At 36.5% G+C, this 17,914-nt stretch overlaps 1 protein-coding gene across 1 annotated transcript; it reads right to left on the reverse strand.

Moving 5' to 3' along the window:
- Positions 1 to 9,474: 9,474 nt before the first annotated feature.
- LOC149537299 (DEAD-box ATP-dependent RNA helicase 45-like) lies at positions 9,475 to 13,832 on the reverse strand. Its single transcript, XM_089807668.1, has 2 exons — positions 12,901 to 13,832; positions 9,475 to 12,711 (listed from the first exon to the last, which is right to left on the reverse strand). The coding sequence occupies exons 1-2, from the start codon at positions 13,461 to 13,463 to the stop codon at positions 9,855 to 9,857; spliced, it is 3,420 nt and encodes a 1,139-aa protein (XP_089663794.1). The 5' UTR covers positions 13,464 to 13,832; the 3' UTR covers positions 9,475 to 9,854.
- Positions 13,833 to 17,914: the final 4,082 nt, after the last annotated feature.

Genomic DNA, 17,914 nt, shown 5'->3' on the forward strand with positions numbered 1-17,914 from the left:
TATTCAAACAACTGAAATGAAATATTTTTGGGTGATGCAAGATTGCTCTTACACACAATATGCTCCTGCATCAAACAAGCTAGGCTAGAGAAAGAGAAACTTGAACAAGCTAGATGCATAGCCTCCAAGATAGATACACATGCTCATGAAGGAAATGATACCCACAACAACAACACTCAAGGCTTTGGAACACTTACACATAAGGATATGAAAACCAAAATGCTAACATTGCTTTTAGCAACCCCTTTATGAATCATGCACACTTTGGAAATAATGGAAATAATACCCCACCAAGAACTCCAAGATCACATGTTGAGGGGTATACATCACCACCTAGGTGCTCACAACCTTCTTACCATGAAAGTGAAGTGGACAATGAAGTTACTAGGAGTTATAATTTATGGTTAAGATGTGGGCAGAAAATTGATAATTTTTGGAATTTGTCCAAAACAGATCGTTTTAAACTTGCCTTCAGATTTCTCATCAACATGTAGGTCAGATTTTCATTACTCATTAGGGATTTTTCCCAGACCCAGATCGAAAATTTCATGTCTTTGGAATTTTCAATTTTGCTCAAGGCAGGTGGCAAATTTGATGGTCTTTAGGGCAAACACCTCTTCTAGGTCAGAAATTAGAGCCTTCATTGGAATTTTGCCATGCCTTACAATTATCTTTTCAAATGCAAATTGGAAATCCCATATTTGCTAGGAATTTTGCTCAAGAACAAATCAGAAATTTCACATAGGTTGGAAATCAGGTTTGCCTTAGAATTACATTTGAAATGCAAGGTTGGAAATTACATCATGGTTAGGACAAGCGCTTGGTGCTTTGCAAGAAGTCGGATGCTCCTTGGGATTTTGCTCAGCAAGATGTTGGAAATCGACATGTTGTTTTGACAGCTTGCTTTGAAATTAATCCTATGAGGGGTCTGAATTCCAACCCTCATCAGATATTTACCTAGAAGAATTTGTTAAGTTCCAGATTATGGTCAGAAATCCACATGTGGTCAGGATATTATCCTTATGCAGAACTGAAGTCTACCTTGTGTTGGCAATCTTCACCAAGTTGAGCACATTTGCTTGAAACTTCAGGAATTTGATCGAAATGGGGATCAGATTTTAGCTACTTGTTTTGAATTTCAATCCCAGGCTGAACAGAAATTGGCAATGTGTTATGAATTCCCACAAAAACAGAGGTCAGAAATTCAGGCACTGATAAAAATTCATATCTTAGGCTGGTCGGGAATTCGCTGTGTGTTGGGACAATCTCACCAAGCAGATCGGAAATCAGATTCATCTTTGAACGAATGCAATTCTCATGGTCGGAGATTAAAAATCTCTGAGGACAAATACTTGGAGATTTTATTGTTTATTAATTCTCTCTTCGTCAAATTGGATGGAAATCTCCCATGCCTTTGGATTTCTTCTCAAAACAGATTGGCAATCGGATAACTGTAAGGAATTTTTGGTTTGTCACACCCAGAATTCCTGTCTCCCTTAAGGATTTTCATTCAAACTCTTGAAGGTTAATTACACAGTAAGAATTATGTCAAAATAATCTTAGCCCATTTTCTAAAAATTGAAGACTTGTGGGAAGATTGTTAGGACAATTTGAGGAAAAGAGAAGGGATTGGAAGTGCTTCACCTTGAGCAAATAAAGCAATTTGCACTATGATGGGATGTAAAAGAAATTGAGGATGATCATTCAAACTTGATAAATCCACTCTACTTTGAAAAAATTTGGCTGTAACCATTGACGTCCATTAGTTGAGATAGTCATGAAATGAGAGATTTCGAGGAAAAAACTGCTCATATTGTCAGAAGGTAAGAAGAGGGAGTAAAAAGGACAATTATTAAGCTAATACAACTAGAACTACAAACAGAAATAATTCTTCAAAAAAGGGAGATGATAAACAAGAAAATACATCCTCCACTATTCCGTTTTCAGTCCTTCACTAATTCACAGCAGAATGCTCAAGGGGATGATGATGAAGAAGATCTGAATAGGAATAGTGGCTTCAATAGTACATGTGAAAATGATTCAAAGATAAGGAAAAAGATATCCAAGCTCAAAGTAAGTCATTAGATCCAATTAGGGAAAGCAGTTGAAGAAAAAGTGGGAAGCCTCAAAATGGTTCCGATGGAAAAGAATCAATCCCCACTAATTCTCATTCACCTCCTAGTTCATCCCTTCCTCATGATGTTCCACCTCCTCAACAACCTTTGTCCATATTGATTGAGGATATCGTTCAAATTGAAAAACCTTTCTTAAACATTCTTGATCTATCTAACCCACTGGAACCACCGACTACAGATATCATAAGTTCTCCACATATTAATGCTCCCTCTTGACTGCAACAATGCTTGCTTAAGAAAAGTAAAGTCACTCAAGCTAGTCATCCCCGAATTTAATACAGTAACCAATCTAACAATTCCAAGAAGACAAATATTGCACAAGATTAACAGTTGATCCTATATTGAGGAACATGTGTGTGGAAGTGGCCCAACCTACATCAAAGAAGAATGTGGATGAAGCCAGTGAAGTTGACTTTGATGTTACCGACATATAATTTGATTCTTTGGCACATGAAGGTGACATTCATAGTTTCAGGTATCTGCAGCTAAGTTAGTGCAAGAGATAGAAAAAGACAAGCATACCTTGAAACAACAAGTGCAGATTTTAATGTGTTAAGTTTATTCTGGCTACTTCTTCCATGCCTCTAGCTGCAGTTGCAATTCATCTTTCTGAAGGTGTCATCGAAAGAGAGGTTATAGAGAATGTTCACAGATGCAAATTGTATGTGAAAGTGACTTAAGAATGGATGGAACAAATGAGGACAGATGTCGTAGTTTTCATTGAGAAATCTGAAGAATTTTATAAAGACACAATCGCTAAGAAGAAGGAATTAAGGAGCTAAAAGATGCTTAAAAGGAGAAATCCACTTGGCAGGGAATCTTAGAAGACCTTGAGGAAATGATCAAGATAGATAACAATAATTTGATTACTGAGAATATTTCATCACAAATAGAGGAAAACCTATGTATTATGCAGATTCCAAGAGTGAAATGGAAGCTTATGAATATAAACCAGATTCTACCAAAACAAGAAAACTTCTAGGCAATACGTGAATAGGTTAAAGTTAGTATTCAAAATGATCTTCTGTCAATCACCTCAGACTCATCAGTATAAGAAGGAATACATAAGTTGGGCATCAAGCTCAAGCTTTAAAGAGGAAGTTAGAGAATGTGATTAATGCTCAAATGTTTGATGAACATGCCTTAGTACAGAAGTTATAAAGAAATTGAGCAACATCTCTATCTCTATTGGTACGTATGCAGTCATATATCCAATTATAGTCAAGAATAGTTACATTTTCAGGAAATTAATTCTATCTGGGGGATAAGAATGATCAATGCGATTGTCCCTACGAACAAAATAGATTCAAGGTGTAAAAGCATTCAGGAACGTCAAAGCAGCACCATCTTCACTTCAAAAAAAGGTCACAGTGCAGAATCCTACTTCAGAAAGCATCAAACGTAGTTTAGATAGAGGAAAAGAGACTTCTTAATAATAATAGGTCATAAAATAAGCTTTATTTCTGTAAGAATAAAAAAACAATTATAACTTGATTAAAACTATTTTCCTCACAAATTAAAAAGTAGCAGTGTCATATCCCTGACATAAGAATAACTTATCTATCAAAAAATCATCTAACTTGTAGGACCCCACAATTTTATGGAAACTTCCATCCAAGAAATCAGATTATTAAGATACTGATTTGGCATCAATACCTGCTCTACTGCCATGGAACTGTGTATACTAAGGGTGATTACTCACTATACAGCCACGGGGTCTAGCGAAGCAGCAAAAAGACCAAAAAGTCAATTTTGGTTAGGAAAACCCACAGTTACAAAACAGGGAGGCACTGCCGTTACAAGGGACATGACTCTTCCGCTTCAAGGGGGACATGTATATATATCAAAGAAAAGCATCTAATGAAAACCAGAGATCAAGGAAATTGATGTAGGAGGGTCATCTGATATAAGAAATCAGAATTCATATATATATATCTGCAAAATTATGTCCATGAAATGGAATGGAGCTTAGCTGTTTAATGCTTTTGATCTGCATATGTGCAATAATAGAAAATTAATAATAAAGCAGCCAATCTGCCTATATGCATTTGTATATAATAATCCATTCATTCTGCCTATATGCATTTGTATATAATAATCCATTCATTCTGCCTATACATAATACTAGATTATAATGCACTCCATCTGCATATAGGCAATTGTAAAGATCATTCAATCTACTTATATAAAGATAATGATGCATTTGATCTGCCTATATACAATCAATCTTATCATATGTGTTACTAGTTACTGTTAAAAACAATCTGTTATGTGCATTACTAGTTGCAATAGGATTAAATTATTAATAGTTAAATCATGTGTTTGCATATATGCATGTATTTATTCAGTAATCAATCATATATGAGTCGGAGAAAGTAAGGTAGGGAGATGCAGTAAGGGATGGAATTGGTCATTGCTAGAGATTCCTACCTCTTGTGGGCCGAAAGGGAATTTGATCGCCCCAAGGATTGAAACTGGTCGTAGTTTGACATCCTTGCCGCTTATGGAATGTCCCACAGGAAGGAACTTGTCATGGTTGGACATCCAAGCCACTTGTGAGATAATGGCAAGTTGCCATGATGTGAATGTTATGTGCTCTCGGGCTTAGTTGGAATGGACAATTTACCGGCACCCTTTCGTGTTTCCTAACAAACTAAATTATGATTGGTTATGAGATAGCAAGCTAGTCATAATACCCATAATTTCCTTATTCACTAGCTGATGTATTTGTATATTATTTCACAATATTGTTCACTTTAGTGTGTCATTGTTGGAACTGTTGTCTATTTGTCAGATAGGTAAAACTCCAATTAGGCGACATTACAAGTTGTTGAAAATAGACTAGAAAACATATATGAAAACCATAAGCATATACCCTGGGAAAAACCCTCTTAACAGAGGGAAACAACCCAGCCTTCAAAGTAGTTCCTTTATTGAATAAAAGTGATTATTACAAAGTTCAGACCTGCTGTCTGATTACAAATAACTCATATCAATAACATCAGAGCTATAATCAAAATATATGAATTGCTTATCGTCTTCTCAAGAATAAGCTATGATTACAAATAAGAAAAATCAACTACTCTGCCAGAAAGAGTATATTGCATATATATAAGACTCTGTTCACATGAAACAATAAGCTCAGAAATCTTTTGTGAAACTGATGCAAGAATACGATACAAATTATATGAATATCGATGCTGCTGCCAGGAAGAGCAAAAACGTATATATATATATGACTCAGCTTAACAAGAAATGAAGAAGTCCAGAAGTCTTAAATGAAACTGATCAAGAAATCGAACATCAATCAAATTCTGCCGTTAAATCTTCAAACCAAAGAGATAGCCGCTGGGTGCAATAGAACTTTATTATGTGTTGCCGTCGGTAGACATTTTCATATGAACTGTCATCGTCGACTCTTAGTCATCTTGAAACTTAATAAAATAAATAAGATGATTGACGTCCATACTGTAACCGCAGGTGAATAAAATCTTTGATAATACATTTCAATGACTGCCAAAGAGATGTTTAATATAGACGTGCGGGTCCCAGAATGATCTTGCAGATGACGTGTAATATATCCTGCAAAATACATTAAGACAAACAGAAAAAGTCTCCATACAAATATTGCATCCGTATTTAATATTGAATAATCATTTAATATACTAAATTTCATATAAAGCTAAAAAAATTCAACACAAGTTACTCGAGTAGTTTCAAGGTAGTTACAGAATAGTTATCAAGAGAGTCTATAAATATAGAGTTGCATTCATTGTAAAGGACTTTTGAATGTTCACAAATCGGACATAAGGTATATTTTTAAATGTACACATCTACAAAGTAATGAAGCAATTTTGGATGTGTATCCATGATGTTCTTCTGAATGTCATTGTTGGTTTTTCATATGATATGAGTTGATAATGATATTTTTATCGTGATGGTCTCAAATGTTAAGGCAATAGTCAACTTTATTCAAATGCTTATTTATTTCTTGGTATTTTGAAACAAATGCGAGTATATGAGATAAATACCGATCATTAGGATTATAAGCTTAGGCTCTAATCCTTGTGATGGAATTAACTCAATTTTAAACACCAATAATAGCACATGTATATTTGTTATTAAAGGATCTTTATCTTTCTTCTTGTTTTGAGTTTTCTATGCCTTAAAAGTACTTTTTGGTTAAAAGTACATTCTAAATATCCAAATTAATATCACAAGAGAGAGCTGCCCCTCTCAAATGAACAGGAAGATCATCGTTCTATAATGATCTATCCAACAGAAATTTTGCTACTTCCCATTGGATGAGTAATAAATTTTGTGACAAATCTGTTTCACAACAAGTCCCATCTCTGAATACAAGCTCTAGTGGGAGATATGATGGGTACAATGCCTATCATCCAACATAAACTTTATTTTACAAGGACAGTCACTATCAGGCATTTTTTTAATTTGATAAACCTCCTTTTGTAGCCAATTTACTTGGTGATGTCGGCTTGCTTACCTTCTCTTCCTGCATGGCAACTCACCCTAGTATTACTTGAAACAAGCACTCTTGGAAGTATAATGGGGCATGAATGGTAGCTTGAATCTTAGAGAATCTAAGGTCTGCAAATATTTGAGAATGCACTTAATGCAATAGAATCAGAAAGAATAGTTGTGCTTTAGTTATTAACAGTCAAAAGTTGTAACCATTCAGCCATCAGCCCCACCATTTTTCACCTGCTTCAGCTTAGTTATGTGAGCTGGTATGTTAAAGTTAAACACATAGGTATAAGAATAACTTTGAGCACACATTTATGACAAGATATGATGCAGGAGCATCCTGGGTTGCACTGCTATCCTGCATGTTTTCAGTTTTTATCCTAGTTTTGCTGAGTTGCAATGTCTTGCATTGCCAAGCTTTCAGTAGTTGCAGAGCATTGGAGACACACTATGGAACCTTGTCCTATGTGCGCAAAGAGATTGGAGTTATCATGTTAAGGTTTGAGCCATGTTTACCTTGCTGCTGGAGCTGTGTTTTTCTGGTTTTTGGGTGCCTGTTGCGGGTTGTGTAACTAATTCTGCACAATGAGTTAGAGGCTGAAAATTTCAGGTATTGAAGAGGACCTAGAGCACTCCCTTTTGTCAAAGGCGCAAGTCCTAATTCATTATAAGTTGGGAGATATGTCAATTCTCCTAGAGTATCGATTTCTGGCAGTTTGCGCGACGGGTTTCTGTGCGTGACTTTCAGGATGGATGCGCACTTATCCTTGGTGAATCAGCCTTTGCGCCCTTAAGGGGTTGTAGAGGACCTACAGTACTACCTTCAGTTCGAAGCACAAGGTCTAATTCAATCGGAGCTAGGAGATATTGCAATTTTTCTCGGGTATCGATTTTTGGACATTTAATTTCTATTGGAGGCCGACTTGTGGCTCTTCAAATATTTAATGTTAGGTTCATTTAGTTTTTAGCATTCTGGGCCGACTTGTGGCTTAGATTGGTATAAGTAGGGGTTGTGGTGAAGTCTTTAGGAATAATTATTCATCCATCTTGGAGAATATAGATGATAGAAGGAGGATAGGAAATGAAAAGCATATGTATCTGGAAATCCGAACTTAAAGCTAGATCTTGGGTTTGAATGTATTTTGTATCTGGTTGTAACCCAGAAGGCCTTACAACTGGGCATGTATGATGATATTTTCATGAATCAATAAAGAATATTGTTCTCTCTCTCTCTATGGTGTTGTTCTCTTTTGTGTTTGCTTCCATTGTGTTAACTCTTGCATGGTGGTTTGGGTAGCTGAGTGTGTCAATTGGCCTTAGTTACTCACAACTCCCTACGTCAAAATATAACTAGAATTTTAATTACTAGATTCAAGTCTTGTAGAAGGCATACAAAGCAAAAAAATAATCTATTACTGCTCAAGCCCAAAATTGAACAACCCCGAGAGCCCACCCGCAGTCTAGCGGTGAATTCGGGTGACCTCCATATAGAAGGTCTTAAGTTCCACTCTCACCTATATATGTGTGGCCCTGGCCAACTTTGTCAAAAAAAAAAAAATTCAACAACCCCTGTTCCCACTATGTTTGTCTATAAGATACTTTTTGATTGCTCCTCAATGGAGAAGGCTAGCTTATCATGCCACGGAGTTGACTTTTTCACAATCTCAACCACAAGTAAAGCTTGCCTATCATGACACAAACCCCAAATTAAGACCTTCAAAGTACAAAGACCTTTGTGGCACACACCATTTTCATTATTTTTTAAAACACAACATCAAAGGTGAAAGAAAATAAAGGAACAACAGTTAAAAAGAGCCAAAAAAATGTATAAATTTACCCTACTACGATCACCTGAGTTCCCTTGGACCCTTCTGACGAGCCCACCCCTCTCTCACGTCCTGACTGTACTTGCAAGCAGATCTGACCAAATCATAAACTCAGTTTGAACTAAACTAGATCTGACCAGTCTGTAGGCAGATTCAATAATACAGTTGAGGGCATACCTTAGATGCCCATGTAAGACTTGCCATACAATTATATATGTTGGGACAAGTGATGTAAACTTCTGTGAGAAATAGTTATATTTCTAGTTTGAAAATTTGTTATGAAAGAAAATAAAGGAACAACAATTAAAAAGAGCCAAAAAAATGTATAAATTTACCCTACTACGATCACCTGAGTTCCCTCGGACCCTTCCAACGAGCCCACCCCTCTCTCACATCCTGACTGTACTTGCAAGCAGATCTGACCAAATCATAAATTCAGTTTGAACTAACCTAGATCTGACCAGTCTGTAGGCAGATTCAATAATACAGTTGAGGGCATACCTTAGATGCCCATGTAAGACTTGCCATACAATCATATATATTGGGACAAGTGATGTAAACTTCTGTGAGAAATAGTTATATTTCTAGTTTGAAAATTTGTTATGATCCATGATTTTAGTATACACTTTACAATATTAATGTATTTACAAACATTGTTTCCTCCAGCTAAAATTTGATTTGCACTTATGTAATATATGTACATTTGTGAATGTAATAAAAGTGGCTTCTATTTTGATTGAATCTTTAGAGTTTATTTACTAAAGAGTGCATGATAAAACTTTAAATCCTATAAAATCTTTATATTTTATGGTTTTCTAAATTTGCCAAAGTCTTGGCCGAGTCCAAGTCAAAAATCAGTGCACCAAGTACATCAAGCACACCTACTAAAGATAGAAGACCTACTAAAGATGAATGGTGTAATTAAATAGCTCCACAGAAGCTATAAATAAGAATTATGTATTCAACATTATTCCACTACAATCAAATCAGATTGTAAATACACGAAAACAATGCACGATACAAGGAACTAGACTTCTAACACATCATTTGCATTACAAGCACTATTCAAGTAAAGCAATTATACAAGTCAGCCTCAGAAAATGAAAAAAAGGCTTTAAGTACTTATCTTGTGAGAAATAACAGATAATGAAACTCAACTCTCTTTACAGAATTACTCTTCAGACACCCAATGCATTAAAGGGTCAATCTGTAGAAGAGCGAGGCAGCAGAGGTCTACTCCAATGGCCACCACGGATATGGTCATCAAAATGATGGTGAAGAAAGTATTGAAATAATAATGTACAATCGTTCCTCTAGCAGTATCGAATGGGTGTGAAATACAATTTATCTGTTCAGAATTTGTCTCTATAAAAATGAAAATGGTCCAAATAATATTCCTTGAAAAATATCATAGAACAGAGTACTTCCCAGGTTGAACTGATCCTGGTAAAGAAAGAGATTGTGCTGTATAATCTTCCAAGACCCGCTTCAACTCAGCTTTGGCCTTCTTCACAGATGATTCTGTTGGACCTTCAATAAACAAATAAAGCTTGCGCTCTGCTGGCCCAGCAATTTTTCCAGGGGGATAATATTGGCCCCTTGTTGTGATTGCAGCCCCTGTCCAATCACCAATAGGTCCCAAAGTCTCTTTGTGTGTTACCTTCCATCGTGCATTTTGAGGGAAATCATTGATTTCTAGTTCAGCTTCATAGTGTTCTGGCATAGCATCTTTCTGTATCTTTGCAAGATTATGTTGTAGATTAAGGGCTGCAGCTAATGCCTGTACTCTTGCAGCTGCATCATTTGGAACAGGGAAGGCGCCTCCCAAACCAGATACAGGTATTGTTGTTCCAGGAAGGCCAGACACAGTTGGTGCCCCTCTTACCCAGGTTTCTCCAGGGAGAACCCCAGATGTTAAACCCCCAGTTGCAAGTGCTCCAGAGTTGGGCAGTGACATTGACATTGGAGCAATGCTTGCTTTTGTCACTGCAGCCAATGCTGCAGCTTGAGCAAGAGCTGCAGAATGTTCAAGATCACCTCCTGCCTTGCGTATTCCATCATCTTCAGAATCGGAATCAGACTTGTAATATTCTTCAAATCCATATTCTCTTGCTTGGGCTTTCTTTGCAGCTTTTCTGGCTTCCTCCTCCTCCTCATTGAACTTAAAACCACTACCACCATAGCCAGTGCCATGAGCATGTTCTGTACCTTGGCTCACCTTAGCCATGAACCCACTTGCAAGATTTTTGAGGTCCTCAGGTATAGCTTGTTCAGATAACTCAAGTGCTTTAACAAGGTCAGGAGCATATCTGTCCTCTTCCTCAGAAATGAAGGTAACAGCGACACCCTTATGGCCTGCTCTTCCTGTTCTCCCAACCCTGTGGACATAGTCTTCATAATGATTTGGTGCATCAAAATTTACTACAAGCTCAAGCTCTTTAACATCTAAACCTCTTGCTGCAACACTAGTAGCAATCAGCAAGTTACACACATTGCTCTTGAAATCTGAAATAGTAGATTCGCGGTCTGTCTGGTCCTTAGCTCCATGAAGTGAAAGACATGGATAGCCATGTCTGAGCAATTCCTTAAACAGACTATCACACTTCTCCTGAGAATGCACAAACACTAGAATTTTACCCTTTTCATACCACTCACCAAGGAGCTCCAAAAGCCTCAAGAACCTCTCACCTTCAGGACGCACCTCAATGGACTGTGCAATATCCTTGTTAACAACACTACGCCCACCAACTTGAATCTCCACTGGCTTATTCAACACTTTCCGAGCAAGAAACTCCACCTGCCGGGGAAATGTCGCAGAGAAGAGCACAGTTTGTCTGTCTGGTCTTGTATTTTGAACTATCCTAGTAATCTGAGGCTCGAATCCCATATCAAACATCCGATCTGCTTCATCCATGACAAGGTAGGTGACTCTGCTTAGGTTTGTTATCTTACCTCCACTTGTGCATAGGATATCAATCATTCTACCAGGTGTGCAAACAACGATTTCAGTACCTCGCTTCAAATCACTGATTTGTTGTGCCACTCCAGAACCTCCATACACTGGCACACAAGTTAAGCCAAGAACCTTGGAAAACTTCCTGACATCAGCATGAATTTGTTGAACAAGCTCTCTTGTGGGGGCCATAATGAGTCCAATCGGTCCATCACCTGAAGCAAGAGGAGGTTGATCTTTAATATGCCTCAGCATAGGCAAAACAAATGCAAGAGTCTTACCGGAACCTGTTTTTGCTATACCAATACAGTCTCTTCCACTCATGATAATCGGCAGACTTTGAGCTTGAATAGGCATGGGCTTTTCATATCCTAATTTCTTTAAAACTTCGAGGACATTACGTGTCAACCCTGTCTGGTTCCATGTCTTCACAGGCCTTGGCACATCTTTACCACGAATCTTCAACTCTAGCTCCTTTCTGTATGCTGCAACTTCTTCCGCTGTCATCAGAGAAACCTCTCTTACTTCACGATAGAAATCTTTCCTAAAAGGAGGATACTGAATCTTGGAATGGTCGACAACAGACAACTTCTCAACTTTAGTTTTCTTCACTCTTTTCATGAATTCATCATCATCTTCGTCTTCAATTTGGTTCTCATCATCATCTCCAACTTCATCATTATCTGCATCAGAGTCATCGCCAGGCATAATCCTTCCAAGACTGCCTTTATTTGGTTTCTTTTTGTTTGTCCCAAAATTCAAATCCTTAGCTTCCTTTCCGATCCCGATGGAATCGTCAGTTTTGCTGCTTACGTTCTCAGCATCAGGCACAACCAATGTGTTCATAAATGCATCTAGAGGATCAACTTCATCTTCAACGTTGGCTTCCACATTATCAATATCCATGGCTTCTCCATCATGCACATTTTTAATTCCATCTATTGCAACATCGCCATTTTCAAGCATGGAACTTTTTGAAGGTCCATCCAATTCATCGTCCGATTCTTCACCCTCCAGAGTCCACTTCTTCCCAGATTTAGGTTCCACTCCATTCTTCTCTTCTCCTCTCTTCTCGCTCTCACTTTCCTCCTTTTTCCGCCTGAGCTCCTGCCACTCCTGAACTCTCCGCCGTCTCTTTTCCATTTCTTCATCAAGCCGCCTTTGCTCCTCCTCCATATCCTCTTTACCCTTTGTCTCCTCATCACTCTCATTTTTCTTTGTATCAATTTTTTTCCTACCCTTTATATCTGCGTCCTCATTCCTATACCTATCCCCTTTGTTTCTTCTTGCAACATCTTCATCATCCCTGTACCTGAAGCAAATATTTTTAAAGGTTTAAAAATGCAATTACCTAAGTTGGGGGGTATTCTAAAAACAACATTCACTTGCCTTACGAATTTGAAATTCTATATTTTCAAAGACAAAATGGTTTTAAATAACTTAGGGTGAGTCCACTATTGAATTGTCAAAACTTTGAACAAAAGAAGAATGGCAAATGTACCTGTTGTCTTCTTTGTTCCTTTCCCTTTCTCTATCATCGTCTTTGTACTTATCCTTATTCCGTTCCTTTCCTCTTACAGAACCTTCTCTTCTTCTTCGCTTCTTATCCCGCTCATCGTCGGAATCTGAATCAGCCCTAACCCTTTCATAATCTCGCCGCTTGCGATCTCTGTCTTTCTCTCTGTCTCTGATCCTTTCCTTGAGCTTCTCCCTCTCATCCTTCTCCTTGTCTTTACCTCTTTCCCGGTCATCCCTATGCCTCCTCTTGCTGTTATCGTTTTCCTTGTCCCTAGAATCTCTGTGCCCTGAGTCCGTGTATTGTTCTGAATTTCTCTCCTTCTCTGACCTTCGATTATCTCGATCCTTTTTCTCAATTTCCCTCTCTTTTAATTTTTCTCTTACTCTGTTTCTGTCAGGTTTTTCTTCCCTTTCCTTTTCCTTATCTCTGTCTCTATTCCTTTCTCTTTCACTATGCTTATCGCCATTGCGTTCTCGATCGCTTCTTTTATAAATCTCCTTTCTGTCTGCATCACCCCTCCTCGATCTGTGCTTTCCATCCTCCATTACTAAAATAGCTCCGATTTACCCTCCCTTCAAAAAAACTCAAATCCGCAAGGTTTCAGATTTAGACAAACGAATTCTCACTGCTAACATTGCGCAAAACTCTTCTTAAAAAACCTATTTTCTCACTGTAAAATTTCTCAACAGCAGCAGCGGGATTTGGCCTCTGCTCGCCAGATACAGGAGATGCTCGCCACTGTTTCCTTCCCCTGAAGATTTACTTATTTCCACGTAGATTAACGCAGGAGGATGGAAACGAAAACTTCCTTCCTCGGGTCTACGATGGTGAAAGAAATTAATAAAAATAGCAATCACACTTGTTGCAGAACCAGGTTATTCGATTGGATTTAATGTAATCGTCCAATAAAGTATCATTATGTGTGTATAATTTTAAATGAATATATCTTACTTTTTTCATTTTATATTTACAATAATATTTGTAAAAAATAAGAAAAGGGGAGGACGGTAGGAAGGCACACCCTCAAGTCAAACGAAGGTCTAATTGTGAAAATATAAAACTAAAATAATAGGTTTAAAACATAAGTAGAAATTTTTTAAATTTTTTTTATGAATAGTCTTTTTCTATTGATAAATAATATTCTTAGTTATAGTTCACAAAAAGGGTCGAGGGATAAAGAAACTTTTGAGGAGGTGAATTAATATTATTTAGTTTTTTTCTAAACATTCTTAGGATGAGTTCATTAATAGGCTCACATTATCTTCAACATTTCTTTCAAAAGGGACTAAGTGTGGACCATACAAAAGGCGAGTATCGCATGGGAAGTTTAGGTAGTGCCTTGCTTGTTGAAAATAATCAAGACTAGCTAGGTTACTAAGAGGGGAGGGGTGAATCAATAACCTCAAAACTTTAAACTAATTCAGCACTTAATCAGCATAATCTATTCACCATTTAATTCATCTAATCTACTGCATGCATGAAAAACTGAAAGATAAACATTCATGATACATGAACACAAAATTTGGTGACCCAGAAACCTTCCAAATAGAAAGTAAAACTGGGGTTGGGATAATACCCACAAAACTTCACTACTGTAGTATAAAGTTGGCTTGTTAAGGTTTACATTGACCACTTCTAATAATTTGCCCTGTTAAGAGCAATTTGGACTGCTAAATCCACCTTGTTAGAGGTTTTACAAACATATAATGAAGTATGCACTCTGTTAAGAGATTTGAAGAAAGATTGTTAAGTCTACCCTCTTAAAGGATTTAGAAACTAATTCACCTATTAGGATGAAACAGCAGATCTGACTTACAACTTGATTGTTGATTAGATCCTTGAAGTATAGATCACCTCTTGTGATAGATGTAACTTTATTGCTCCTTGTAGACCTTGTTGAATACTCTGCTCTGCTGCTGATTCGCATTCACTCTTCTCAAAACATTGTATATCCATACATCCATATATTGCAAATGATACAATACATTACATATATACCATTTCAATATTTACAATTACAAGGTCGGCTAAAACACAAATAAACAAAATATTACTGAGTCGTTCAAATAGTAGAAACTCGAGTTCTGTAAGCTGACTTGGTGAACTTCTGATACTCGGCGTCTATTACATTACTTGGCATCGTCATGCACTCAGTAGAAGTAGAAGCTCGGTCCATACTAATCACACAACGTAGCTTCGAACTCGGTGACCATTGGAGACTCAATAGTGTAACGCCCCGTCAAGGGATCCAAAAGAATTAACCTAAAGTTTTACTAAGTTTGCCAAACTTTTTTTTTTTTAAAGTATAACATGCACATCAAACACAATAGTAGTGGAAGCAATAACATGTAATCATCAACAAACATACCTAACAGGTTACATTCCTTAAGGATCCCAAGACGTTGAATCACATTAAAATTTAATTAATACTATCTCTAACAACTACCACATCCACATGAAAGAATAATGAAAAGTCTGAAGTCCATATTATACATTTGTTCTGAATGCCTCTTGGCAAATTAATTTGGAATGCTCAATCATCCACTGTACATGTCGCAAGGTATGAAAGACTAAAAGAATATACATATGTAGAAATAATAAAGATACATCATCCTCATCGAATCCATGATACAAGCACAATAAGGTAAATGAATCTAATAACATACATGATACATCTATCCACCATAAAGATATAAACATCCAACATGAAATACAACTATCCATCAATCATAAAACACAACTAATCTAGGTGTGTGGTTCCTCCCAACCGTCAATAGCATCATTAGACCATCATGGGTCCTAGCCATCCCCCACGCATAACATCCCAAGCCACCGAAGAGATCATCGGTATTATCATAATAGGGATGTCACACCTAAACATGCTACAACATATGCATAAAGAAATCTAACATACTAGAATAAAGCATAAGTAAACAACCTCATCTAAATAGGATAAACCAGCATACCAAGAAGCTCCAGCCACGGTAGCAACGGACAGATCTCAAATGGTAAGAGTGAAAAGCACTACCACCTGACCGCGTGGAACCTAAATGGTCCACTCCCACCGCACTGAGGAGATAGTCTCAAGTCCCAACAGGATACCAAATCACATAAAACAAATAATCTCTAAGTCCAAGAAATCCTAAAAGTATACTAACTCAAAGGTCCCAACACATAGGTCGACATCTAGACCTAGAGGCACCACAAAGACACACATAGGAAACCTACTATGCAAGCGAGAAAGTGTCATCGCAAAAGTCACGTAGAAGTTACCCGAGCAATCCCTTAGGAATCTCGGGTCCCTAGTGATCCCTGCGGCCACTAGTATCCTCTCATATTGACGAGGCATACTACGGAATGCAAGGTCGTAACCAAGTGTTCTCTCTACCCCATCCTAGCCTGTACTAGCACTCAAGGCATGGGAGAGAACATACAATTATCTTATTATGTTCATTTTAATCCCCATTTAGTGTAAATGTTATCACTTATTAAAAAAACTTACAATGAGTTACCCTAGCAGCCACTTAGGGCCTCGGCCCCCATTGCAAGCCACTTCCCGACACTACACATATATAACCTACCCTAGGCACATGAAATCACAAATCACAAAATCACCTCAGCCCTATACAAGCGACTGGAAAGTATCATAAAGATAATCATAATAATCACATCAGTTCTCCACGAGCAACTGAAAAGCATCAAATAATAATCATAATGATCACAACAGATCTCTATCAGCATCTAAAGGCATCAATGATAAATCACAATATCCAATGGTTCTCCAACGAGCAACCAAAATGTATCCCAATAATAAATCATAATACCGATCGAAGACTCCAAAATGGTCAAGTCAAAACATGTCACACAATGACATCATCAAGAACAAATCACTCAAAACATCTCAATCCTCTCAAAGCGACTGGAAAACAAATCAAATATAACTGATCGATGACTCGAAAATGGTTAAGTCAGGTAACTCATAACATACACCTCAGTTCCACACAAGGAAACTGGAAAGCAATAACAACAGTCAATAATCCACACACATCATAGAGCATATCAACACAGCACCATGGTTGGGTTTAGAAAGATCAAGAACAAATCATCATAATATCACAATCGCATAGCCCCCAAGCCTCTGGTAAACGACCTAAATTGGTCAACACTCTAAGACCACCCAAACCCCAAACATAGACAGTGCATAGAAAACATAATAGTCTAAAACTTAATCTGATAAAGTTTCAGCTTAAGTAAGGTTTCAGTCTTGTTTCAATGTATATTTTAGGTAAAAGAGATTCTCAATTTTATCCTACGAGTTAGTCCCCTCATCTATTCGAGTCAAAGTAGCAATCACCCCATTATATTTAAATCAATTTCCTTAAATTATTCCAAGGATAATCATTTATTTGAAATAATCTTTATTGATCAAATTCATTAATAATTCACTAATTATATAACTTCATTAATTAATTAATCTTAATTAAAATTATATTTAATTAAATTAATTGATAATCATATAACTAATCTTATTCATAATTCTACAATTTTTGTTTAAAGCAAATTTATTATTAATTTAATTAAACTAATTTTTAATTAAATTAATTAATGATTAACAACCTAAGTACTTGTATTAATATCTCAGCAATTATTAGATATCAATAATTAATAAAATTATCAATAATTTTATTAATTAAAAATAACTATATTTAAATGCTTCAATATTTAAATCGATAAATAATAATAAAACTCACATTATTAAATAATAGAGAAGTAACGTTAAAATAAAATAATAATTATTTATAACCTTACAACCTCATTATTAATATTGTTACTAACTACTAATTAAATTAAAACTAAACTAAACTTTTATTAAAATGATTAATTATTAATTAGAAGTTTTATTAAAATTCTTAATAATTAACTAAAACTTTATTTAAAAATATTAATAACTAATATTAAAATATACTTTGCACATACAAACTTTAATATACATAAT

The sequence above is a fragment of the Cupressus sempervirens genome, chromosome 10 (genome assembly GCF_028749045.1).
Source record: "Cupressus sempervirens isolate cs-2001-9-10 chromosome 10, ASM2874904v1, whole genome shotgun sequence".
In the NCBI taxonomy this organism is placed as follows: Eukaryota; Viridiplantae; Streptophyta; class Pinopsida; order Cupressales; family Cupressaceae; genus Cupressus; species Cupressus sempervirens.

What these genes read in the sequence shown, in the direction of transcription:
- LOC149537299 (XM_089807668.1), bottom strand. Translation starts at nt 13,463, where the DNA reads ATGGAGGATGGAAAGCACAGATCGAGGAGGGGTGATGCAGACAGAAAG. An exon ending in AGGAACAAAGAAGACAACAG is followed by an intron (nt 12,712 to 12,900) that starts GTACATTTGCCA and finishes TATTTGCTTCAG; the next exon opens with GTACAGGGATGATGAAGATG.